Here is a 22,289-nt window from a genome sequence, read left to right on the forward strand (position 1 = left end):
ATTATTCATATCAATTGATTACATAATATGAAAATATCATTGCATCTTATTCTCTCTTTCCAACACCATGCATCTCTAAAATTATACATCTTGAAATTTTCGCAACTTCTATTCTCCTAATATAGTCTTAATAATTTTCAATTATTCCGATTATTATATTCTTTTATATTTTTTCTTATTATTCAATGCTTGACATATTGATACATGTTTATATTGTAATATATATCATGTATGTGTAAATTAAAGCATGCAATTAACATTTTATTTGTAGACATATAAACTTTGTCTTGTTACAAAGAAAGCGCACTCTAAATCTAAGCAAAAAGAATAGGATTTAATAAAAATATTTCAAAATAATATAAATAGCCAACAGCAGTTTATCACGGCTGTATCTTGATGTTATTTTATTTATTTGAAGTCCTATTATCACATATATATATATATATATATATATATATATATATATATTGTTTTCTATTTTACAATCCCAACAATAAAAATATTTTTAATGTTGTAATATCGCTAGAAGATCGCATATTGTTTTTATTTACATTATATATAAATATTTGTATAAACATATGGATTTTGCGAAATTTTGCATTGTATTATTTTATCATACTTTTTTTAATATTGGATGACTTCTTCGTTGCATGACTCTTCTGATAAACGTGTTTCCGAATAGATTTACAATCACAATTAATTGTTGTTAAAACTATAGCAAAAATACGGTAAAATAATTTACAATTAATTCTTCAGGCTTGTATGAAAATTTAAATATACTTGTAACATGTATGGAATAAATTTCACAGATACTTTGGTATGTTTCCTGTCAGAATAACGCAAACATTTTTTTTAATAATGCATTATGCGTGAAAAAGAAAAAACGCAACTTGTGTTTGAAGGCACTTTTTTAAATATAACGATCACAGGATACTTGCATTAGAAGATTACTCTCTATTTGCAATGCTAATGTAGCTGTCTAAGTTTAGTTTCTACGCCTTTACGCAAAGTTTATGCAAAATAATGTCGCAAGATGAATAAATCAATACAGATGAATGTTCGTGATATAAATATTGTTTAATAATTCTTATAAGTTTTAGGCAATTCGATTTCATTTCATTCTCGCGAGTGAAAAGATTTCGAGTATAATGTGTATAAGGGTATTCTTATTCTCTCTTAAAACTTAAAAACTTAAGAACTTATAGAACAAAGTGCTTGTTCAAGATATGTATAAATTTAATTCGTTTTGCGCGATTACGTATTTCATCAAGGATAAATTTCATCAACAATAATGTTGATTACAAAAAATATAGCCTCGATATATCCAAACTCGTACAAAAAGAGCAAAAATCGTCAAAATTGTTTACTTTGTGCGGCTTTTAAGGAAAAGAGAGACTTATCAATTACAAAAAAATGCATTTCATTATACAGGTAGAATCCTTTTTTGTTTGACGACTTCTATTTCTTGGTACAATCAAGAGATAATGATCTTTCTCCATTCTTGGTAAACACTATATAAATATCTATGCTATATAATTCATCTAATATTTATCTTATATGTATATCTAATAAGACTTTTATGCGCAAATATCTACAATATGTATAAACACCATTATTGTATTATACATACACTGCTAGCAACTGGATTTGAGATGAAGTCTCCCAAATGAGATTTGAGAACCTTCCTTTCATACTCTTTCTCATTTACAGATCGCACGTACAATACAAAATGGTTGTAGTTACGATAAAAAGTGATGTAACAAAAAGCATGAAGAATAAGAGGATCTTTGTTCTAATACTGCTGCCACAAGTTTGTCAAATTACAAACGCAAACTATCTAACTTGAAGATAAGCGCAACAAGAAAAAACACTACGATATTCCTCTGCATTATTTCTGATAAATCTATTTAAATTATCCCATATGTGAATGTCAATGCATACATATCGTATTTTATAGTAATAAAATGTGCGCTTTGTGTTACAAAATGGAAGACTAAGATTATGATAAGTTTTTCTTCGAAACTGACAAAGAGTCAGTATCTGATAAATGAATAGTATGCTCACTATGCAAATCAAAATTTGCATTTTGAAACATATAACTTATCAGTTTTATCGTAGTGTTATGCAAAGATCGCCAAGCATACTGCAAACAAATTTGATGTCACGCTTTAAAAAGCTTAATGATTATTTCGCTCTCATATATTTAAAGTAATATTGGATTCGACTTAAAGATCTATGTAGAATTGTATAAATTGACTTCAAGAAACAATTTCGTGAACGCTATTTTTTTAATCGTTCTACCTGTATTGATTCTTTTGTCATGACATTTCTGGCAAATTTATGAAATTCGCTTATCTACAAGCAATAGTTTTCTTTTTTTTCAACTTTTTAAATATTTTTTTAGAATCATCTCTTCCATCGTTTCTCTAATATGCCAATTCTTAGAATTGCGACTTTTTCTAATTCTACATAATACACGAAATTATGTAAAAAATGATAAATTATAAAATATAACAGATGACAAATGAACCAAGTCTGTAACAATAGTTCAGCTATGAGTATATATATATATATATTTCATTCTCTCTCTCTCTTTCTCTTTCTCTCTCTCTATCTCTCTTTCTTTCTTTCTGTTTCACACGCATACAAATCGTCCTTTACATGAAACATACATACTGCAATGCTACAACAATTGGTATATTACTCTTGCAATCGAGTACAAAAGTATGAAAACCTATAATATGATTGCGATATATAATTCCTACTATGAAAAATTTTGTATTTCTTTATGGTAAAAAAGAAAGAATAATTTTGAGATTAAACTTAAATGTTATCTTAATGTACATTCGTTTTGAATTTCTAAATATTAGGGAGGGAATGAATGTACGCAGGCAGAAATGGACACAATCGTCACGTGGACAGTGTCGATTTTCTTTCGTATCGCCACTATCTTATCGATAAAATATCTACTTGTCAATGTTGAGTTTCGCCGACAACTTGTACACCTTCCAGCTGTTTCTTCTCGCTTCTGTCATCGTCTTTATCCGGATTATCCCATTTTTGCCTCTGCCCAGAACCGCAAAATACGTAAAATGTGGCACACAAAATGTAAATACCAGCGCAGATCATGAATACAATTCTCCATTTTGCTTGCGTTGGCTGAAATACAGTAACGTGTAGATTATTATTTGATAAATTCTAATTGCTTAACTTTCAGCTTTAAAAAAATTATTTTAATTACCGAAGTATCGATGATCTGTCCAACAGTGATTGGCGCGAGAAGCCCAGCGAGATTTGCAATACAATTGGTAAAGGACATTAAAATTCCGGCAAATCTCGGCGAAATATCGAGATGATTTACTTTAAAACCAGAATAAATAGCGCTATTCAGACCGACTCCTATTGTGATGATGGAGATGGTTGCCCAGGCATTACAACCGGTGTATGATGCAGCAATCAACGCTATAGCCGGTGCATATTGGCCGAGACTGTTGACAATCTTGCGGGTCGTTGTATGAGAGAATTTTCCTGAAGAAATCATCCAATCGGCGACATGAGAAATAACAATTGAGAAGAGCCACATGGCGAGATATGGAAGCGCAGAAAAGAAACCATTCTGAAATACAAAACGGCATTATAAATTTTATTCTGAAAAAGTATTATATTAAAACATTTTTTTATCGTTTAACTTGAATATCTCCTTCACAAGTAAAATTTTACTCACATTTTTGATACTGAAATGGAGAATCTGTTTCATGAATGTCGGAAGTTGGGTCATCAGTGTCTCGTATCCATAATTGTGACCCATGTGCGCTATCAAGATAGCCCAGAACGGTAAGGAAGTTGCAATGGACGTCCATGGCACAGGAGGCGATGACTATAGAGTAAGCAAGATTAATTTGCACAATTTACAGACAGAAAATTGAATTAAAACACATTCAATCAGTCGCAATATCGCAAAAGAGAATGGAGAAAAGTGCGAAAACTTACAGATATGCCGGCGCTACCCCAAAGAGAACTGAGTATGTATTTCTTTTCATCCTCTGTAATCGATGGATGTTTCTCAGGATCCTCATAGACCCATAGCAGAAACGCGATGCACCAGATGGTACCGACTGCGCCGAATACGTAAAAAATAGACGGCCAACCGCCTACGAAGTCCCAATCAGCTAATAAACCGCTCAACGGCATAGAAATTATCGTACCAAACTGTGCACCTATAAGGTCGGGAATAAAGATAAAAAAAATGTGATTAGCAATCGTTATCAGACGCCTGGATCTCTTTTTCTCGCCAGACTCCTCTCCTTTTTTTTTACCAATGAAAGAAAATCATGTGAGAGAGATAGAAAGGGAGAAAAAGAGTTGCCAAAAAAAAAGATAACTCGGAAAATTGAAAAAATCTGGTCCACGCAGTCCGTCGCAGCAAGAAGCGCGCGTACACACAACACAGTAGCGTTTGACCCGATGCATCGAAATTGCTCCAGAGAGGAAGGACACTCGCGCGGAGGATTAGCTCTCGACTTGGTACGCGTTCAATAAATCGCTACATAAAAGATCGCATTGAACGAGCTTACCAGCATAGACGAAGGCACCCATCCTGCTCCGTTCATTCGGTGGTATCCACTTCGCCAGCAGTGCGTGCGTGCAAGGCACAATCGGACCCTGCAATAGGGATTAATCCATTCCTATGGGGGGAAAAGGAAATACACCCGTACAATCAAAAAACGTTCACACTTCAATGGATCAGTAATCCTTTATAATCTTAACTAATTGTAAGACTAATACTATATGCTAATAAATCTCTATCTCTGTATATAAACAGAGAGAGAGAGACTCATCTTTTACTTGTTTTTATTAATTATACAAATTTTTTAATATATCAGAAGAAGAGCTAAAATAAAGGGCACGACCCTCATAATGTGAATGTATATCCTTTTTTATCAAATTTTCCAGTGTAATAAATTCAGAATAATTTATATACTTACGAGAAAATGAACTTAGAGAACTTCTGTTTGCAAATAGCAATGTGTACGGACTCAAACAATAGATAACCGATCCCGAAACATCACACATTCTCATCTTCGCTCTCTCTTCTTGAGTCTCAATCAAACTATCGTGTTACTATATAACGGTAAAGGATTTTCGAAACATTACTTACCTCTCCTAAACCCTGGATAAAGCGAATGGCCATCAGCCACCAATATCCCCAGTACGCGGACGCGGGGACTAGCAGTCCGAAGATCGAATTGATCAGCATACCGATCCCAAGGAAGTATTTGGCACCATAGCGTTTAGCGAGTATGCCAAACGGTATTTGCGTGATCACGTAGCCCCAGAAGAACGAGCTCAACAGATAGCCTTGTTCCTTACTGTCCCATATAAAGGGTCCATCGGCGCTCTACAATAGCGAAGAATCATTTATTTAAATATATTCTATATTAATATTTTAATATACATATATTACAAATATATTAAATATATTCTTGAATAAAATATATTTTTGGAGGAGTCGCGTATGAGAATTTAAGAAAGAAACTAGAAAATATTTACCTAAATAAATATATTTAATATATTTAAATAAATGATTCTTAAATATATTAAATATATTTAAGTAAATATTTTCTAGTCTCTTTCTTTAAATTCTTTTAATACGCGACTCCTCTTCTTCAGAGAGTGCTTCGCGTACTTACACGTTGAGCATTTTCGGTTTCATTGGTGATGAGATCTCCGCACTCATTCATGACTTCCTTCACCTTCTCACCCTGGGTGGCCGTATGATTGACCATCGCGACGATGGCCACGGACATGTTGGTCCTCATTATGTAGGCATTTGCCATACCGAGGAATATCATGAATGTCACCATGTGACGTTTTCCCATTAAAGCTGAAAGAAAGAGAAGACATTAATTATTACCATTGCATGCCAGGAATGTATAATATTAATTGCAGACAGATGAAATATCGCGTAATAAATCTCATGCAATACTCCTTTATTTCTAAATACACATTTGAAAAATTTGCATCTTGAATCTTGCAAATTGGAAGTCAATTTTTCTGTAGAAATTATTTCTAAAAATATATAGTAGGCTTAGGCTATTATATATTCGGATATTTTTATTAAAAAAAAAAATGTAATCATGCATCGAAAAAAAACTTTGGAAAGTGAAATTTTTTAGCAGTCCCAAGCTGGAATCAATTTTCAGTTGAGAAATATCGATTACAGATTGATTGTAGAATCCGTCATTATATGTTTGAGGACGAACAACATTTTGAAACGCTTGGTATATTGTCTTGTTTATATAAAGTCATATCGTTTTATAATAATTATATGAATACACGTGTCTTTCTCTACAACATGTCTTCTAAATATGATTGCGATAAAATCGAATGAAAAATAACTATGACATATGTTAATTGGCGCTCCTTAGATATTCGCCGGAACGTGTCCTGCCATCGCGTATTAGCAGATACTCTGCCAAATTTTCACGGAAATAACCGAAGGACGAATGACGGGTCCAATGCCGAGGTTACGCCACAAGAGATATTACTCGAGTCAATTGAAAGCTGCAAACTATCAACGGAAGGAACCGTCGTTAATATAAATACTAACAGTATGTACTACTAGACACATCACGAAGAGACATCGAGTCTCATTGTCAGTCTCACTCAGATTGTCAGATGTCTTTTAATATATAATTATAATATATTAATATATTATTAAAATATATTAATATAATATATAATATATTAATATACTATATTAATATAATATATAATATAATATATTAATATAATATATAATATATAATAATATAATATATTAATATATAATATTAATTTATATATAATTTATATAATAAAATATATTAATTTAAAAATTTATTATAAAATATATATTATAAAAATTATATTCTATTATAATATTAAAATATTAATTAGAAAAATAGGTAAAAATATTATAGATAATTTATAGTAGATAAAAATAATAGATAAAAAATTTCTCTCAGAAAATATATAGACATTTATTTTCTTTCATAGTCGAATCAGAATGACAGCAGTTTAAATCGCACGATGTTGAATTGATAAAATTCGCGTGTATTCCGCGCCTACTCTTGGAAATTTTGTCACGCATGCAACAGGTGAGCTTTGACAATCAATGAAACAGATGAGTCATTAGATCGTAATCGGGCGTGATGTGTATATGTACGGCCGTATATAAGTGTCGTAGATGCCTTCATTGTTGACAATTATCAAGAATTCACGCTCGCGCACACGAATTACGTACACAAGAGCAAAGTACACGCAAGAGAGATCTGTGATACATTCTATATGTATATCAATAAACCACAAACTACACGACGCGCCTAATCAAAGTTGACGTAAGAAGCTCGACTTTTTGTCATAATCGATCACCAATTAACGCTGCAAAATAAGATGTCCAAGGGGCGTTCGTGCATATAATTCCGTATATATTGATGAGTGTTCAAGTTTTTCTTGGAAGAAGACAAACATTAAAGGTCACTGTACGAACAATCTCGATGCAGTACTTTTCCATCGCGAGTTCGAAATCGTGTTACCGATGATATAACTAATAAAACGTCATTTCGGATTCGCGACGGTTCTTCGTTCTGCTTTTGACGCGTTCACGCTAATAATCCGTTTACGTCACACGTTATCAATATCATTCTTATGGTCTTTTTTTTAACGTAAGCCGTAACGTAGTATATCAACCTACTTTAATAAGATATATGCTTAAGGTAATAAACGCGTAATAATTTGCTGCAATTTTTATACTACAATTCTTGTCATATATTTTATGAGAAAAAATTAATTTTTAATTTATACAGAAAAATTAGAATAAATAATCCCGATATTTATTTATTCCCAATACCCTCGTCTTTCAACTATTGTTTGCGCAAACTTTATTTGATCGCCAGACGATTGCTATTTAAAGATTGTTACGATTTGCTTCGATCGGAATGACTGATTGACCGTAAAGCTAATCAAAAGTTCATTTCGCTTTATCAAATCAATTTCAAATGAATGTTCGTAAATGCAATTGATTCTATACCGCCGCGAGAAACATCTCGAAGAATGTATATCTCTCTCGAATTATCGTCTACAGTAAAATTAACGTTAGCACAAAGAATTATGAAAAGCATTAAACGTTCTTGTTTAAAAACTGACACAAAGAGGACATCAAGATTTACAATGTTTATATTACCGATTTAATGCAGTGAGTCATATTTGATGGAATATAATCGCTAACGTAATCGTTTATTTCGGGAAATGAATTTTGAACACAAAAATTTTTTTGGCATATTATTTGTGTTATAATTAAATGAAAGAATTTCCTGAAATAATTTCTTGAAAAATTTCAATTTTTTGTTAAGGAAAAATTCTTTTCAGTATTTTATATATTTTTGAAATGTTTTAAATTCTGATTCATTTAACATTATATAATAGATAATTGGTGCCATAATAACTAAAAACGTCAGAAGTTAAAATTGTATAAAATAAAGCTAACTTAAAAAACTTTTCTTGAATAAAGTATACATAATCACTGACTGACTTGAGAATTTTTTCAAAAACTTGAAAACTATTAACGCTTCGTGAATAGAAACGCTTTATATGTGAATATCTTGTTGCTACATCCAGTGTGTACATATATATATATATCTTGTTTTATGCTTATCATTACAGCTTTTATATGTGTTATGTTAACAATTACTAATAGTTACTTTGACACTACGTCACAAAACAAACGACTTCTCCTTCCTTTTTTTCTTCTCTTTCCTTCCCTTTCGAGCGATGTTACAAAACTTCTTTACGACCGATTAGACTCCACTTGGTTCTCTTATCACGTAGAAAGATTAGTGCAACGCGTTCTCCTAGCAAGAGCAAACAAAAGACCAACTAGGGGAAAATAAGATAGAAGAGGCGAATAATCGACGAAACGTTTGTCTCTCGGAGTTGAATTGATTCGCTTTATTACTCGCGCAAGTATTTCTGGGAATAAATTTCAACGCCTACACTCTCGTTCGCCGAATCGGGCTCAAGTCGTCAGATTGACATCGGATGACATCGCTGTTTTAATCGACCAGTTCTCTTAGCCCACGCATAAATTATCCAAATCTATTATGTTCCCTCTTGTCCTCCTGCTGAGAATGAGCCTGCTAAAAGTCCTCTTAAAAAGTCTCTTAAAAAGTCCGGCACTTGCGGTACTCACTTCATTCTATTTCTTATAACTGAAGAGCGTTTGCAATTTTTTATGCGATGGTCGCATTTTTCTTACGTAAATTTATGCTCGGTGGTTTAAATGACTTTAAGAACGTGTGTATTTTTTTTTTAAATCTTTTATGTAACATTAAAAAACAGTTCCACGTAAAAATACTTAACTACTTTTATGTATATTTCTACTTATGTATTTCTTGGATCGAATAAATAATATGTTCATTAAAGATAAAAATATAAAAAATACTAATGTATAATTTTCTTGCCCTTCGCACACGTGCGCTTGACAATCAACAATTTTAGGAGAAATTGCGTGAGCGATTTATTGTTAGAAAAGTTGCGCGCGTACGATTATATTTATTTATAACCGAGAAGCTTTTGCATTCAATTTTATCGCTTAACAAATTGGAGAAAATCATTGTGTCGATGTATGTATACGCTGAGGTTGTTTGAACTCCTTTGAAAACGATCTCCCATTATCTGGGATCAAACGACTGACCTTACACAATTACGTCAACATGTAGAATCATTAGCTAAGGGCTGATTAATTTAAACAAATTGCACCATAATTTTCCTCAAATATATCGCAGAAGCACTCGTCGAAAAATTTTCTGTTAATTACATTTATATCAGTTCACTCATATTTTGTTTTACTATCATGTATAAATCATTATTGTATAAATTATTGTTTCATTTTCATTTTGCGAGTTTGATAGTTTCATACGTATCTATTAATATTTCACTTATTTATAACATCTGATGCATTATTGTATAATTTTCAAATAAAAAATTATTCTTGAAAGTTAGTATTCAATATAAGCGCCTTCTTCCTTTAAATTAATTCTTATAGTGATATTCAGTAATAGAAAAAAATAACATAAATGAATTTCGTAAAGAATGTGACGACATGCAATAGCTTCTTGAACGATATTATGTACAATAATTACTATTTTCGATTTCAAGCTTTTCTAAAAAATTGCACGAATATTAAGATATAAAAACCTGAAGCAGTGCTGTAAATGTATTATTTAATTATTTTTAAATTACGTTTATATTCAAATTGTAAATCTAGAAAGTACAATTTGAAAAATACAAATTAAGATAACACTAATAGTATTCCTTTCCTTTTCGACGGAATTTGGATGCAATTCTTCCGATAAAAAATTCATTAATTGCTTTCTTTTACAACTTTCTCTTTTGTGAATTTTCAATATTATATATATCTTACTAATTTTTTTATTATATTTTACTAATAAAATTTCACTATTTGCTGGGTAAAACTCTAAAGATATATTTCGAAATTGCACAATTAATATATTGTAATATTACTTACTTATTAATTTTTTCAACATATTAAAAAATTATTTACCACCTACGCGATTGTAAATAATGGAACTAATATATTGTCAGCATGTGATCTTACGCAAGTCAATCGAATTAATCCAAGATAAAAGTGTAGGATTATGTTTGCGAGAAGCCAAAGTTTTTTTTTGCTCGAATAGACATATGTATTGAAATATGCGAGTATTAATCATTCATGCATAACGACTAAGAGGAGAGAGCAAAAGGCTTAGTTTGCTGATAAGTGAGAATGAAGGCCAAGATGCGGAGGGTTTATTGGCCCGGGTCCAGTCGTGTTTTATCCGTGACTGCACCGCCGAATGCACTCTGAGCTGCATTTCACAAGCGCGTTCTCGCGCTTACTAGTTGTATCTAGTATCGATCATTTCAAAATCGGTCAGGAAGAGATAGAGCCAAAATAAAGACCTGATGGACGAGACAGCCCAACGTGTGCATAAATGACCCATAACCTCGTAAACTGCATGACATTAAAAAATTGCTTTAAATGCTAAACATATTTCTGTTAACGTCTCTCCTTCTCTGCTCGCCCCTGAACTTTTTGTTTAATATTTCTTTTAAACGCACGTTAGCAGATTAATTTATTTTTTGCTTTAATTTACTTATTTTAAATTATTTATTGCTTAATTTATAACGCGAAATTATATAAAAGTACATTTATATATTTTATGTGATTTTTCGAAAATTTCAAATTTCCATCGAATTAAAAAAATGTTTTGCTTTTAAAATTAGTCGATATTTGGCATCGTTTATATCTTCTTTCTCTCCTTTATTATATTGTTGTAAATGAAATATTTATAATGTCCTCTAATTATTATATCATAAACATCTCTATAACATTATTAACGCGACTTTATATATTATATACGGTAAAAAAAAACAGCAATAAAAGCGAGTTAAGCGATGATAAAGTGAGTGAATACTATAATCGACGCGATGAAAGTGATGCGTGTCAAATTCGTAAACAAAGTAACAATCGACGTTGAGCGATTGCTTACAAAAAAAAGAAGACATTGTAGCAAAGTAAGATCCTTGACATTTATATATGTATGAGGCGATAAGTGTATGCAGATAAACGATAATACGTTGCCATCTCGGTCCATCTGGTGTCGTATATATTATTTTATACATACTTAATAATGCATGAGTTTCTTTCGGCTGGTTTCACAAAATGTCGTCAATAACATCGCCCTGATTTTACTCTCAATCATTACGTAATATGTATTTTTTCCGGTAAAAAAAACTTATAAAATAGAACGAATAAAAAATCCAGATATAAATGATTAATTTTGATAAGATTGTCATTACTCTGCGTGTATTTTTTTATTCATTTCTTGTGAAAAAAATGTACAACAGAATAACAAATCTAAACCCATTACATATTATAAATGATTAATTTATATAAGATCAACAATACACGCAGTGTGTAATTTTTTTAAATTCATTTTTTGTACATAGCAAATATTTATAATAGTCTGAATAAAAAAACATCTAGATACATTACCTATTACAAATAATGAATTTACATAAGATACGTATTTTTATTCGCATCTCAATTCATCGCGATCGTTTAAAAGTTATGTTTCTAGTCACGACTCCCGACACGCGATGAGAGAAGAAGATTTAAAGTCGCGATGTGAAATATATAGAATATACCGGATATCTTTAAACGACGCTGATAGAACACCGTGGCGTAATAACGGAACCATTTAACGAAAATAGAGACAGGTCACGCATTATTCGATATTATTAGGCCTGTCTCTATTCTGGCGCGCAACCTACTCCCTAGCTCTGACATGTCATTTTCGTATTAAAAGGAGCATTTGCGCTTTCCGAGTTTCCTCCTAGATTCTATAATATCTTGCACTTTGTCCTACGTTCGAGCGCATCTCGGGAGAGGAAAAATGCGCAATGTCATCTCTCGGATGCCAAATGCACAAGAAGTTATAACAATGCAATAACAACACACACACATATACATGACAATTCTTTATAAGCGGCATTCATCATTATTTAATCTGAACGATCGGCCAAAGACACCCGAATTACATTTCATCAGCGATATTCGACGCGTTATTTATATTAATTTGCTGTTTACAGCGCATCTAAATGCATCGGTATGCAGAAACATTATCAGCGACGTTTTAGAAAAGTAATATCGATTGCTCAAGAATTCTATCGATAGATTATAAGGTATCGTATTTATGTTGCTATGTGAGAATCTTATCGATGCGGCAATAAAAGAGAGAAGTAGCATACAGAGAAATCTATTAGAGACACGATGCTATCAATCATGGGAAAGATATTTTGTGTTTTCAACATGTTAATGTAAAACATATTTATTGGATTAGTCATATCAATTTGGAACAAATAAGAAACGTGTATGAGAAAAGAATTTGTCATTTGAAACTTTAAATAATTTATAATTTACAACAAAGTTCTATTTATTATTTTATGCATTATTTATAATTTTGTATAATCCATATTTAAAATTCTAGAGGTATAGTATATTAAAATAAACTACATATATAAAATGTATATTAGAATACACGTCAGATATGCAGCGTATAAAATTATATAAACAAATTTCTGTTTGGAAATTAAATTAAATAAATTATCTCTAAAATGTACTTAATATAAATAACAATTCTGAACTTTTACGAATATTTATAATACACGGAGAGATTTTTCTCTTAGAATTTACCCTGAAAATCATATTGTCCCACGATTATCATAATCGCGTAGATTTATGGGTTCAAGTTAAATGCTTCGAGGAAAAAATGATTCATCGTTAAAATTAAACTCGACTAATTTCAAATTCAAAATATTCGCGTGCAAAAAAATTCCTCGATATTCGTAATTGCTTCTCTATAAAAAAAAAAAAAAAAAAAGTCAACAAGTCAAAATTATCTGAAATAATCTCTCGCGCAAATTAAATGGCCCATTGCATCGTGTACCGAGGCACTCTTGCCAAATTTGTCGAGTATTTAATTCGCGAAAATGATTTCGCAACAGGTTTATTCAGGCTAATGGCGCCGCCTTAAGAAGAAACAATCGCGCAGGGGATTAGCATCGATCAATAAGTCAGTCGGTGGTATAAGTGCCTTGTACACATGTGCGATCATGTCGGAGCACTTCCAAGTCGTCCTCGCCTACGGCATCGTCGGCAGCCGTCGAGCACGTGGGCCCGGTAGAAATAGCTCCGACATACACCACGAAGGCACGTCGGTGTGCGAATGCGTGTATTGTACACACATGTGTGTGCATACGCGTATGCGACGGTCATATTGTCGCGCGAAACACAGAGGAGGAGAATGCCGAAAGAATGCCGAGGGAGAGGCAAGACGCGAGAGAGAGAAGAAAAGAGGCAAAACCAGAGAAGCAAACCGCGAGAATTGGCAGAAGGACAAGGAGAAGTGGCAGAGGAGTGACAGTCGTGTCTCGTGCACGTGAACGCGTCTGACGATCGCTCGTGACGTGCGTGAATACGATTACACGCATCGCGTGTGCGATGCGTCAGTTGCATATATATATATATATAGATGTGCGAACGATAGTTTAACTGAAAAAAATACGCGAACGTAATGAAATAATCAATAAGACAGCGCAATCATTTTCTTGTCAAGGATAATTAAATATAATTATTCAATATATTAAATATATAAATTATATTGTTAGAACAGCGAGTGCATTGATTTATATATATCTTTTATTCGCAGCTGTTCCGAAGAACGTATTTGTAGAAATTTTTTATAATTTTTTTATATTTATTTGACTAATTTTAACTTCTATTTTTAGAGAACTGATGCTTAATCAGTCATTAAAATTTCATTAGTTTCATTTATTAAATATAATTATTCAATATATTAAATATATAAATTATATTGTTAGAACAGCGAGTGCATTGATTTATATATATCTTTTATTCGCAGCTGTTCCGAAGAAATTTTTTATAATTTTTTCATATTTATTTTACTAATTTTAACTTCTGTTTTTAGAGAACTGATGCTTAATCAGTCATTAAAATTTCATTAGTTTCATTTATTAAATATAATTATTCAATATATTAAATATATAAATTATATTGTTAGAACAGCGAGTGCATTGATTTATATATATCTTTTATTCGCAGCTGTTCCGAAGAACGTATTTGTAGAGATTTTTTTATAATTTTTTCATATTTATTTTACTAATTTTAACTTCTATTTTTAGATTACTGATGCTTAATCAGTCATTAAAATTTCATTAGTTTCATTTATTCACGGATATACATTGACACACATACATAGCGTATCTAATTAAATAAAATTGCTCGTACAATGAAAAGTAAGCCGCGTCGTTTAATATCGAGGAATACAGTTTGTGCATCCCTAGCAATGCAAACAGCAAAGTATGCATCTGCATGCCTCGCTGCACATCAGCATCATGATGATTACGCGAACGGCGGCGAAGAGCTTGCAGAATACGAATACGAAGAAAGAGAATCTCATAAAGAGGCATTCAAACCGAGCAATATTACTAAATGTAAACTTGGCATAATTAATTTCGACGTAACTAGCAATTTTATTCAATACTTTCACGACGTTTCGACCATTTGGTTGTGGTCCTCATCAAGTGAGAATTCCATCAATTAAAATGAGATTAACGCAACATAAAACCGATCTTATTTAAAATTAATAGTTAAAAGAGAAACACATCCCATCGCTATGATGTTTCGTCAACGACTGGTCAACAATTGCTAGTTTCGTCGAAATCAACTTTGCCAAGTTTATTTTCACCACTAGAGTCCAATATTAATTTTGATTGATATTATTAAATGTAATTTTCAATATTTATACGCGTCGTATATTATTAACATACATTACGTTAAATTCAATTTCGAATATTATTGTCGGACGTTTTGAAAAATATTCATGCGGAACAGTTGACGGAAACTAAAACATTTTTTATCGTTCCGGGATGAATAAATAAATATTAATGGACGATGATGTTTTAGTGATTATGTTTATAATAAAACATATTTTGATTTAACGATCAGAGATAAAAAAAGAATTTGAAATCAACTTTCCATATGTCAAAGACTCGTTAATAAACGATAAAAGCCCATTCAGCGAAAATACCGAAAGAACTTCCACATCGCAGGCGGTCGGCGTCACGTAATCGAGAATGATATGAGGTATGTCGCAGTTCATCACGTAGGAAGAACATTATCTATCCGATAAAGACCTATCTCTCGGAAACATAGACACAGAAGATAGACGCTTAAGACACTTGGACCCCTCATTTGCAGTCGTATCAAATCGTGACGTCAACAGCGAGAAGTCATGTAATCTTTTTTTGCACTATACATTGAAATAGATAAGCTTTTTTCATGTCCATACATTGCTATACATTGCGCTGTATAATGTAATTTTTTTGCTTACGTCATCACCATCACTCGCATTCGTGTGAATAAAGTATATCGAATATTCTTTGTTCGGATCGTAAATTAAAAAATAGTTTAGTCTTTGAATCAATTGTATCACAAGCTGAATATATAAAAAAAATATGTTTTAATGGAAAGACAAAAAAATTGTATGATTTTTCGCACTTTTCACATCATAGGACATATTGATTGACAAGACGTTTTAAAATTCAGGAGCTCAAAGAAGCGAAACAGTCCGAAAGATGAGTGTCATATGGTAAAATATATTTCAGTGGTTACATATAAGTATTTGACACGTGAAAAAATACAAAGTTAATAAAATATATAAATATAACTTTTTCCATGCTAAGATTTATAGTATTATAATTGCTAGATAATTTCGCAAAATTATTAGATATATATTTCTTAAATAAGATAATGATTTACGAGAGAGAGAAAAACAGAAAGAGAAAGATTAAAAATTAGCGTTCTATCAAAAAAAAAAAAAAAAAAAAAAAAGCTTGCCTTCGAAAAACCTGAACTTTGATCTGGTCAAAAATATCACTGTATGAATTTAAGCTTCGTTATCATTAATGGTGATCTATAGTCACCTATAGTCGCCCTTTCGTTGCATCTTTCGAGATAAATTCGATAGGCAATGAGCAAATCATAATCGAGTAAAAACGATAAATAACATTACGTACAGAGTACCCTTCAAAATTTTACGTTTTCTTTTTATTCATTCAATAATTATTTTCTCATAGTAAAAATTTTATCTGAAATTAAAACTAATTCTGTGAAAATTAAATTTATGGAAAATTTAATAAGAAATACAATTCTATTTGTGTAAAATTCCTAAAAATTTATAATCTTTTCTTTTCATCATTTTTTACCCGACTCGTTATATTAATTAAAACACTAATTTATTTTTTTTCGTAGAAAAAAAGAAATTCCAAATTTATGGAAAAAATCTTAGGACAATAACTTTGCAAAATCGAAATGTATAGTGCATGGTGCATTATTCACAGATAAAGACTAAATATACGAGTCATTTAATGACCTTGGCGCATATCGCGAGAAAAATGCGCTCTCGAGCGTTTTCGAAACGTCGGTTTCGCGAATATTCACGCGTGCGGCTGCCAAAAAATCCCGCTGTAATTTCCCCGTAATTGAAACGGAAATATCTCGTGCTAACAAACAGATTGCGTCGTCTTCGCGGAAAAAACGCGACACTTCACGTGTCTATCATCGCGCTCCTTTTCGTCATACGTCATTATATCTCGCGACACAAACGTGTCGCGAATGTCAAGCTTCTTATCATCCGGCGCTTTTTTTGCGGTCTATTAATTCATTTCAGCAAATCGATGTAGGCTAACTTAATTTTTCCGTGATAACGCGATAATATCATCGAATACGTTCTTTTTCGTTAGTCATTATCGTTCTTTACCCACTTCATATTCACACTAATATAATTATCGCGTTGCTATTTATAACTGCTTACATTGTTGCTTCCCCCCTTTTCTCCTTTTTCGTAATAAAACTGTGCCATTTTTCGAAATCATTGCGTAAGTATCAAGAATATCAATCAAGTACTATAGAATTTACTGCTAAGAATTTAAACATTTCATTGTATATTTTCGTCGAATAAATTTGATTTTTCTGTAGATTATTGTCAGAATGCAAAAAATTAAAAATTTATGTACAATTTCGGTAGACTTGTACTCTAAAGCATCATTTATAATTTACAAAAAAAAGATGAGCAAATCTGCAAGCCTGCATGCACAAATGATAGTCCCTGCGGAAATCCCTGTCGGAAATGGTTTGTCGGTGTAAAAAAAAAGATCGAAGCAAACAACACGAATCTATTGTTCTCGCTTGAAGAAAGCACGATTTTTTGTCGAAAAAAAAAGAATGAGGAATTGTGTGCTTGGGTCTCCGCAGGTCTAAAAGAATTGTTCCACATGGGATAATTTATTAGTAAGTAGGTATTCATTAATGAGAGAATATTTGTGCTCTTTGTATTAGCTTTTATTTTTGTCACTCTGAAGGATAATATAAATCCCACTAAACTTGGGGTGAATATATTAGTGCGAAGGGTTATGGACCCTCGGTTGAAATTAAAATGGTGCAAAAGTTTCTTGAATGTTCTCGAAACCTGACGGACAGATATTTGCTGGACAATAAACGAGCGACCGTTAAAGTTCGTGCAGATGTACGAAACTTTGTGTTTGTTTTTTGCACGAAGAAATAATAAAACGAGAAGTCTGCTGTGTTTCAATGCAAATACGCGTATTTATAAAAAAAATTTCGTCGAAATTTTTAAAATATTAAAGATTTAATCGTATGAATATGTATGAACATATAATCTGTTATGAATAATTTTAATTCGATAAATATTAATTATAAAATATCTCTCAATATTATATTGTGAATATATTTGAATTTGATATATTGATGTATATGATATCATTAAAATATTTGTAATTTTTCTCCGAAAAATATCTAGATGATAAAACTGGGAAAAAACCATCAAATCGACAAACAGATGATCATCATGCGTTACAATTGCGTAAACATGCCGAGCACTCGGTAACAGTGCTCTAACCGGAAGATGTATGGTTGCTCCGGAATAATATAATTTAGCACACTTGCAGGATAAGTGCGATAAATGTTCTATTGAACACGTTAAAATTTTTAATTAATTTTAAATTCAATTATAAAAAATTAAATCGCAAAATGCGACATGCATTTGAAATTATATATATATATATATATATATATATATATATATATATATATATATACATATTTATATAAATTTTCCACATATATATTTTTAAAAATTATTTTTAAATTAATTTTATTTGAAAATATCAATCTTAAAAACACAAATTACTGTATGTGACATTTGTCTCATGTGAGTTTCTGAATTGTAATACATTTTCTTTAAAAAATATTCTATTCTAAACAAAATAAATTTTGCCTTGATTTTTTCAAATAACATATATTTATTTACAATTGAGATATAGAATTAAATAAAGTTCAATAAAGTTTAATTGATTCTCTGTCTATTTTTAATTTTGTTCTCAAGAGAAAAAGCTCTTATTTTAGATAATTTTTATTTTCTCGAGTTCTGCTTTGACAAATACTATAATATAAATATAGATGACTCGTTGACTTTTAACAAGTCATAATAATTTTTTACTTTGTTTATCATACCTATAATTATAATATATTTAAGGAACATCGTGTAAAGCTTTTCATGAAAGACCCATTATAAATCCTTGTTTTTCCTCAGTTTTTTCCAGAATCGAGATTAGCCTTTCATGAACTCGAATGACGCACGCTTCGCGGAGAGAAACGGCAGGAGCGCAAACATGTCCGGAGCGGATCGAGCACGTGGTCTTCTTGTCGTCTCGAGGAAATACCGTCCGCGCGCGCGCTCTCGCTCGCACATGGCACGTACTCGTCTCGAATTACACTATTTTCCGTAACGTGAGAATTACAGAACGAAGCGAATTCCACGCTTTTGTGGAGCCGTCTACTTTATTTTTTTTTTTTTTCATTCGCTAAAAACTTTTAAAAACTTAAACGCGACGTATCCGATCAGTTGAATAAGAAATACACGTGGAAATCTCGGAACCTCTGTTCTCGTTCGATCGGCCTTCCTGGCTATTCTTATACAAATTGATGTCAACGCGGAGATATTCGAGCGAATAACCTTCTCGAGCGAGACGCGCAAATTCGTCGTTTCGCGAAGTTCTTTTTTTCCTGGCATCGCGTCAATGGAAAATTCGTGAAATAGCTATATAAACGTACCTCTTCTTTTTCGCGCGGGTCTCTCCTCCTCGTCGAGCCCGGGCTGCTCCCATACCAGCACGTGGCCATTACGTCCCCCGTTCTCGCTGATCCGGTGTCCGCTCATTTTGGAGCAAGCACGGAGCGTAAAATCGAGTCTCTACTCGAACGGCGTGAAAGGAACTCTCGTTTACTCGACACTCGTGTCCGACTGACTCGTCGAACAGCGATAACGTTGACTGTTCACACACCCGCGCGCGCGCGCAAATTACTACTGGCCACTCCTCTCTTCTCTTCCGAAAAGCGCCCGAGGAACGAAAGCACGCGCCTGCGTTCTTTTTTTATACCGATCGGTAGACGACGAAGATGTGGAACACGACGGCGACGACGTCGGGGAAGGCGACCGCGGGCGACATTCGCAGGCGTGACACGGTGGCAAAGGTGAACGCGCGAAGACGAGGTTAAGTCCTCGCGTGTGTGATACGAAACTTACTGACGAACCGGGGACCGAACCGGCCGGTTGCTCGCTGGCTACTACGGCGGAACTGTGGGCAGGCGCGGCCGATTGGACTCGCGCCCGACCGGCTCGACCAATCGCGGCGCAGCGCGGCAAAAGTCACGACCGGCGGCGCGAAATTCAATTTGCCCTCGCGTGTCAGGAAAATTAACGCTCCGTATTCATTATCATTTCATCGTGTTAATCAAGTCAATTATACTGTTGCAATATGTATTATATATATATATATATATATATATATATATATATATATATATATGTATATATATATATTTATATATAAACAAATAAATCATATTAATATCTAATATATATATTTTTCTATATTAATATATGTATTTCAATAATTCTTCAACTCTACACTTGTCAACTTAAGAATGCTATATTGAAACCCCAAGAAAGGAAGACAATCTAGACAAAAAGTTAAAAAAAGGGAAACAAGCTCGTCTTACATTAGCATGTTTAACAATAATTAAGGGAAAAATTGCCTAAAAGAATTTAAATACGAAAGAGTTTTAAAGCTTGAAATATTTACTATAGAAAGATCACGGTTATTTTCAATTTTCTTCAATTCTTGAATTTAATAAGAAAAATCGAAATTTAAATTTTAAAAAATGATTTTGCAGAGAAAACTTCAGGCTTTAACGCGAAAGAATCGAAATTTTTTTTTCAAATTTTGTTGTGCGTGCGACACATCTACAAAATAAGAAGGAAAATTTTCATTTTGTTAAGTTCATCGTTTTCTATACGTAAAAAAATACTAGAATTTAAAAAAATAAAAAATAACTGTAATCTTTCGAAAACAGATTTCAAGCTTTAAAACTCTTCTTTAAATTTCAATTCTTATTTTTTAAAACAAAAGTTACAGCAACTTAAAATTTGCCTAATTTTAGACAATTTTTTTATCCCTTATAATTATTGTGAGGAGTGTATATTGAAGATTGAATAAAATTCAATAAAGTTCAATTAATTCTCCGTTTATTTTTTATTTTATTCTCAAGAGAAAGAAAAAACTTAATTACTTTTTAATTAAAATTTCGTAAAGAAAAAGCTTTTATTTTAGATAATTTTAATTTTCCCAAGATCTGCTTTGACAAATACTATAAATAGATGACTTGTTGACTTTTAACAAGTCATTAAAAATAACGACTTAACAATTGTTTGCGCTAACACGGAGATAATATATGATCTACAAGTTTGCGAACGACGAACACCTATCGGGCTTCATTCCAACAGAGGCATCTGCGTAATTATATGATTGTGAAACCATATGATTCACTTCTGACCTACAGCTTGAAAATTAAGTAAATTACTGTCGCCGTCAGATATGTTTTCATTGTTCATTCATCGCATGCAGTTTGTCAAAATAATTTAATCTCGGAAAAATAAGTCTGGACTTGACATGCGTCTTCCTTTCTAGAGAAACATCAAGATAGTAGATAAAAATATTTTTTTAACATCTACTCTCTCGTCTTAATCACTGAGATTATTTCTATACGTACATTTTCCAAAACACAAATAAGGAAAATTCACAGGAAAATCTCAATATTCATTTGCATAATCGACAAATCAATCTAGTAGCCATTTTACATTTTTTTTCATGCAAATCTTTTTCTTGTTTATGATATTTTTCTACAAAAATATGCAATGAAATCAAATTCAAGATTTGTAAACTGTATAGAAAAAAGTTACAGTTGAAATTTTTAATAATGTAAATTATTTCAATAATTTAAATTGAAATTGTATCTTGAGAATAAGATTACATCAGATTACATCAGATATCATAAGGAAAAGACCCCGAGAAAATATATCGAGGAAAAAACTGAGTCATTCTAAAGATACCTAGTCATATAATATATAGTGTTCCGTATGCTTGATTAAATCTCTTGGAATTTTTTTCGTTTAGTGAAGCAAAATAAATTATTTATGGGAGCAAAAAGTGTTTATAGAAAATGGTTCTATTAAATAAAAAAATTA

At 32.0% G+C, this 22,289-nt stretch overlaps 1 protein-coding gene across 2 annotated transcripts in view; it reads right to left on the bottom strand.

The window, feature by feature from the left end:
- Positions 1-354: 354 nt before the first annotated feature.
- Positions 355-22,289, bottom strand: part of Picot (putative inorganic phosphate cotransporter protein picot) — a 37,133-nt gene continuing 15,198 nt past the window's right edge. Inside the window, exons 1-8 of one of the 2 annotated variants that reach the window (XM_085483459.1) lie at positions 19,817-20,353; positions 5,691-5,884; positions 5,159-5,398; positions 4,575-4,662; positions 3,991-4,217; positions 3,725-3,877; positions 3,242-3,616; positions 355-3,159 (exon numbers count right to left, since the gene is read on the bottom strand). In XM_085483459.1, coding sequence (XP_085339585.1) covers positions 2,974-3,159; positions 3,242-3,616; positions 3,725-3,877; positions 3,991-4,217; positions 4,575-4,662; positions 5,159-5,398; positions 5,691-5,884; positions 19,817-19,922 — 1,569 coding nt within the window. In that variant the 5' untranslated portion in view covers positions 19,923-20,353 and the 3' untranslated portion in view covers positions 355-2,973. Of the gene's footprint in view, positions 3,160-3,241; positions 3,617-3,724; positions 3,878-3,990; positions 4,218-4,574; positions 4,663-5,158; positions 5,399-5,690; positions 5,885-19,816; positions 20,354-22,289 lie in introns of those variants that run through there. The other variant, XM_029316047.2, reaches the window with a different exon arrangement.

This window comes from Nylanderia fulva, unplaced genomic scaffold, assembly GCF_048542155.1.
Source record: "Nylanderia fulva isolate GAGA-0341 unplaced genomic scaffold, ASM4854215v1 Scaffold25, whole genome shotgun sequence".
Classification (NCBI taxonomy): domain Eukaryota; kingdom Metazoa; phylum Arthropoda; class Insecta; order Hymenoptera; family Formicidae; genus Nylanderia; species Nylanderia fulva.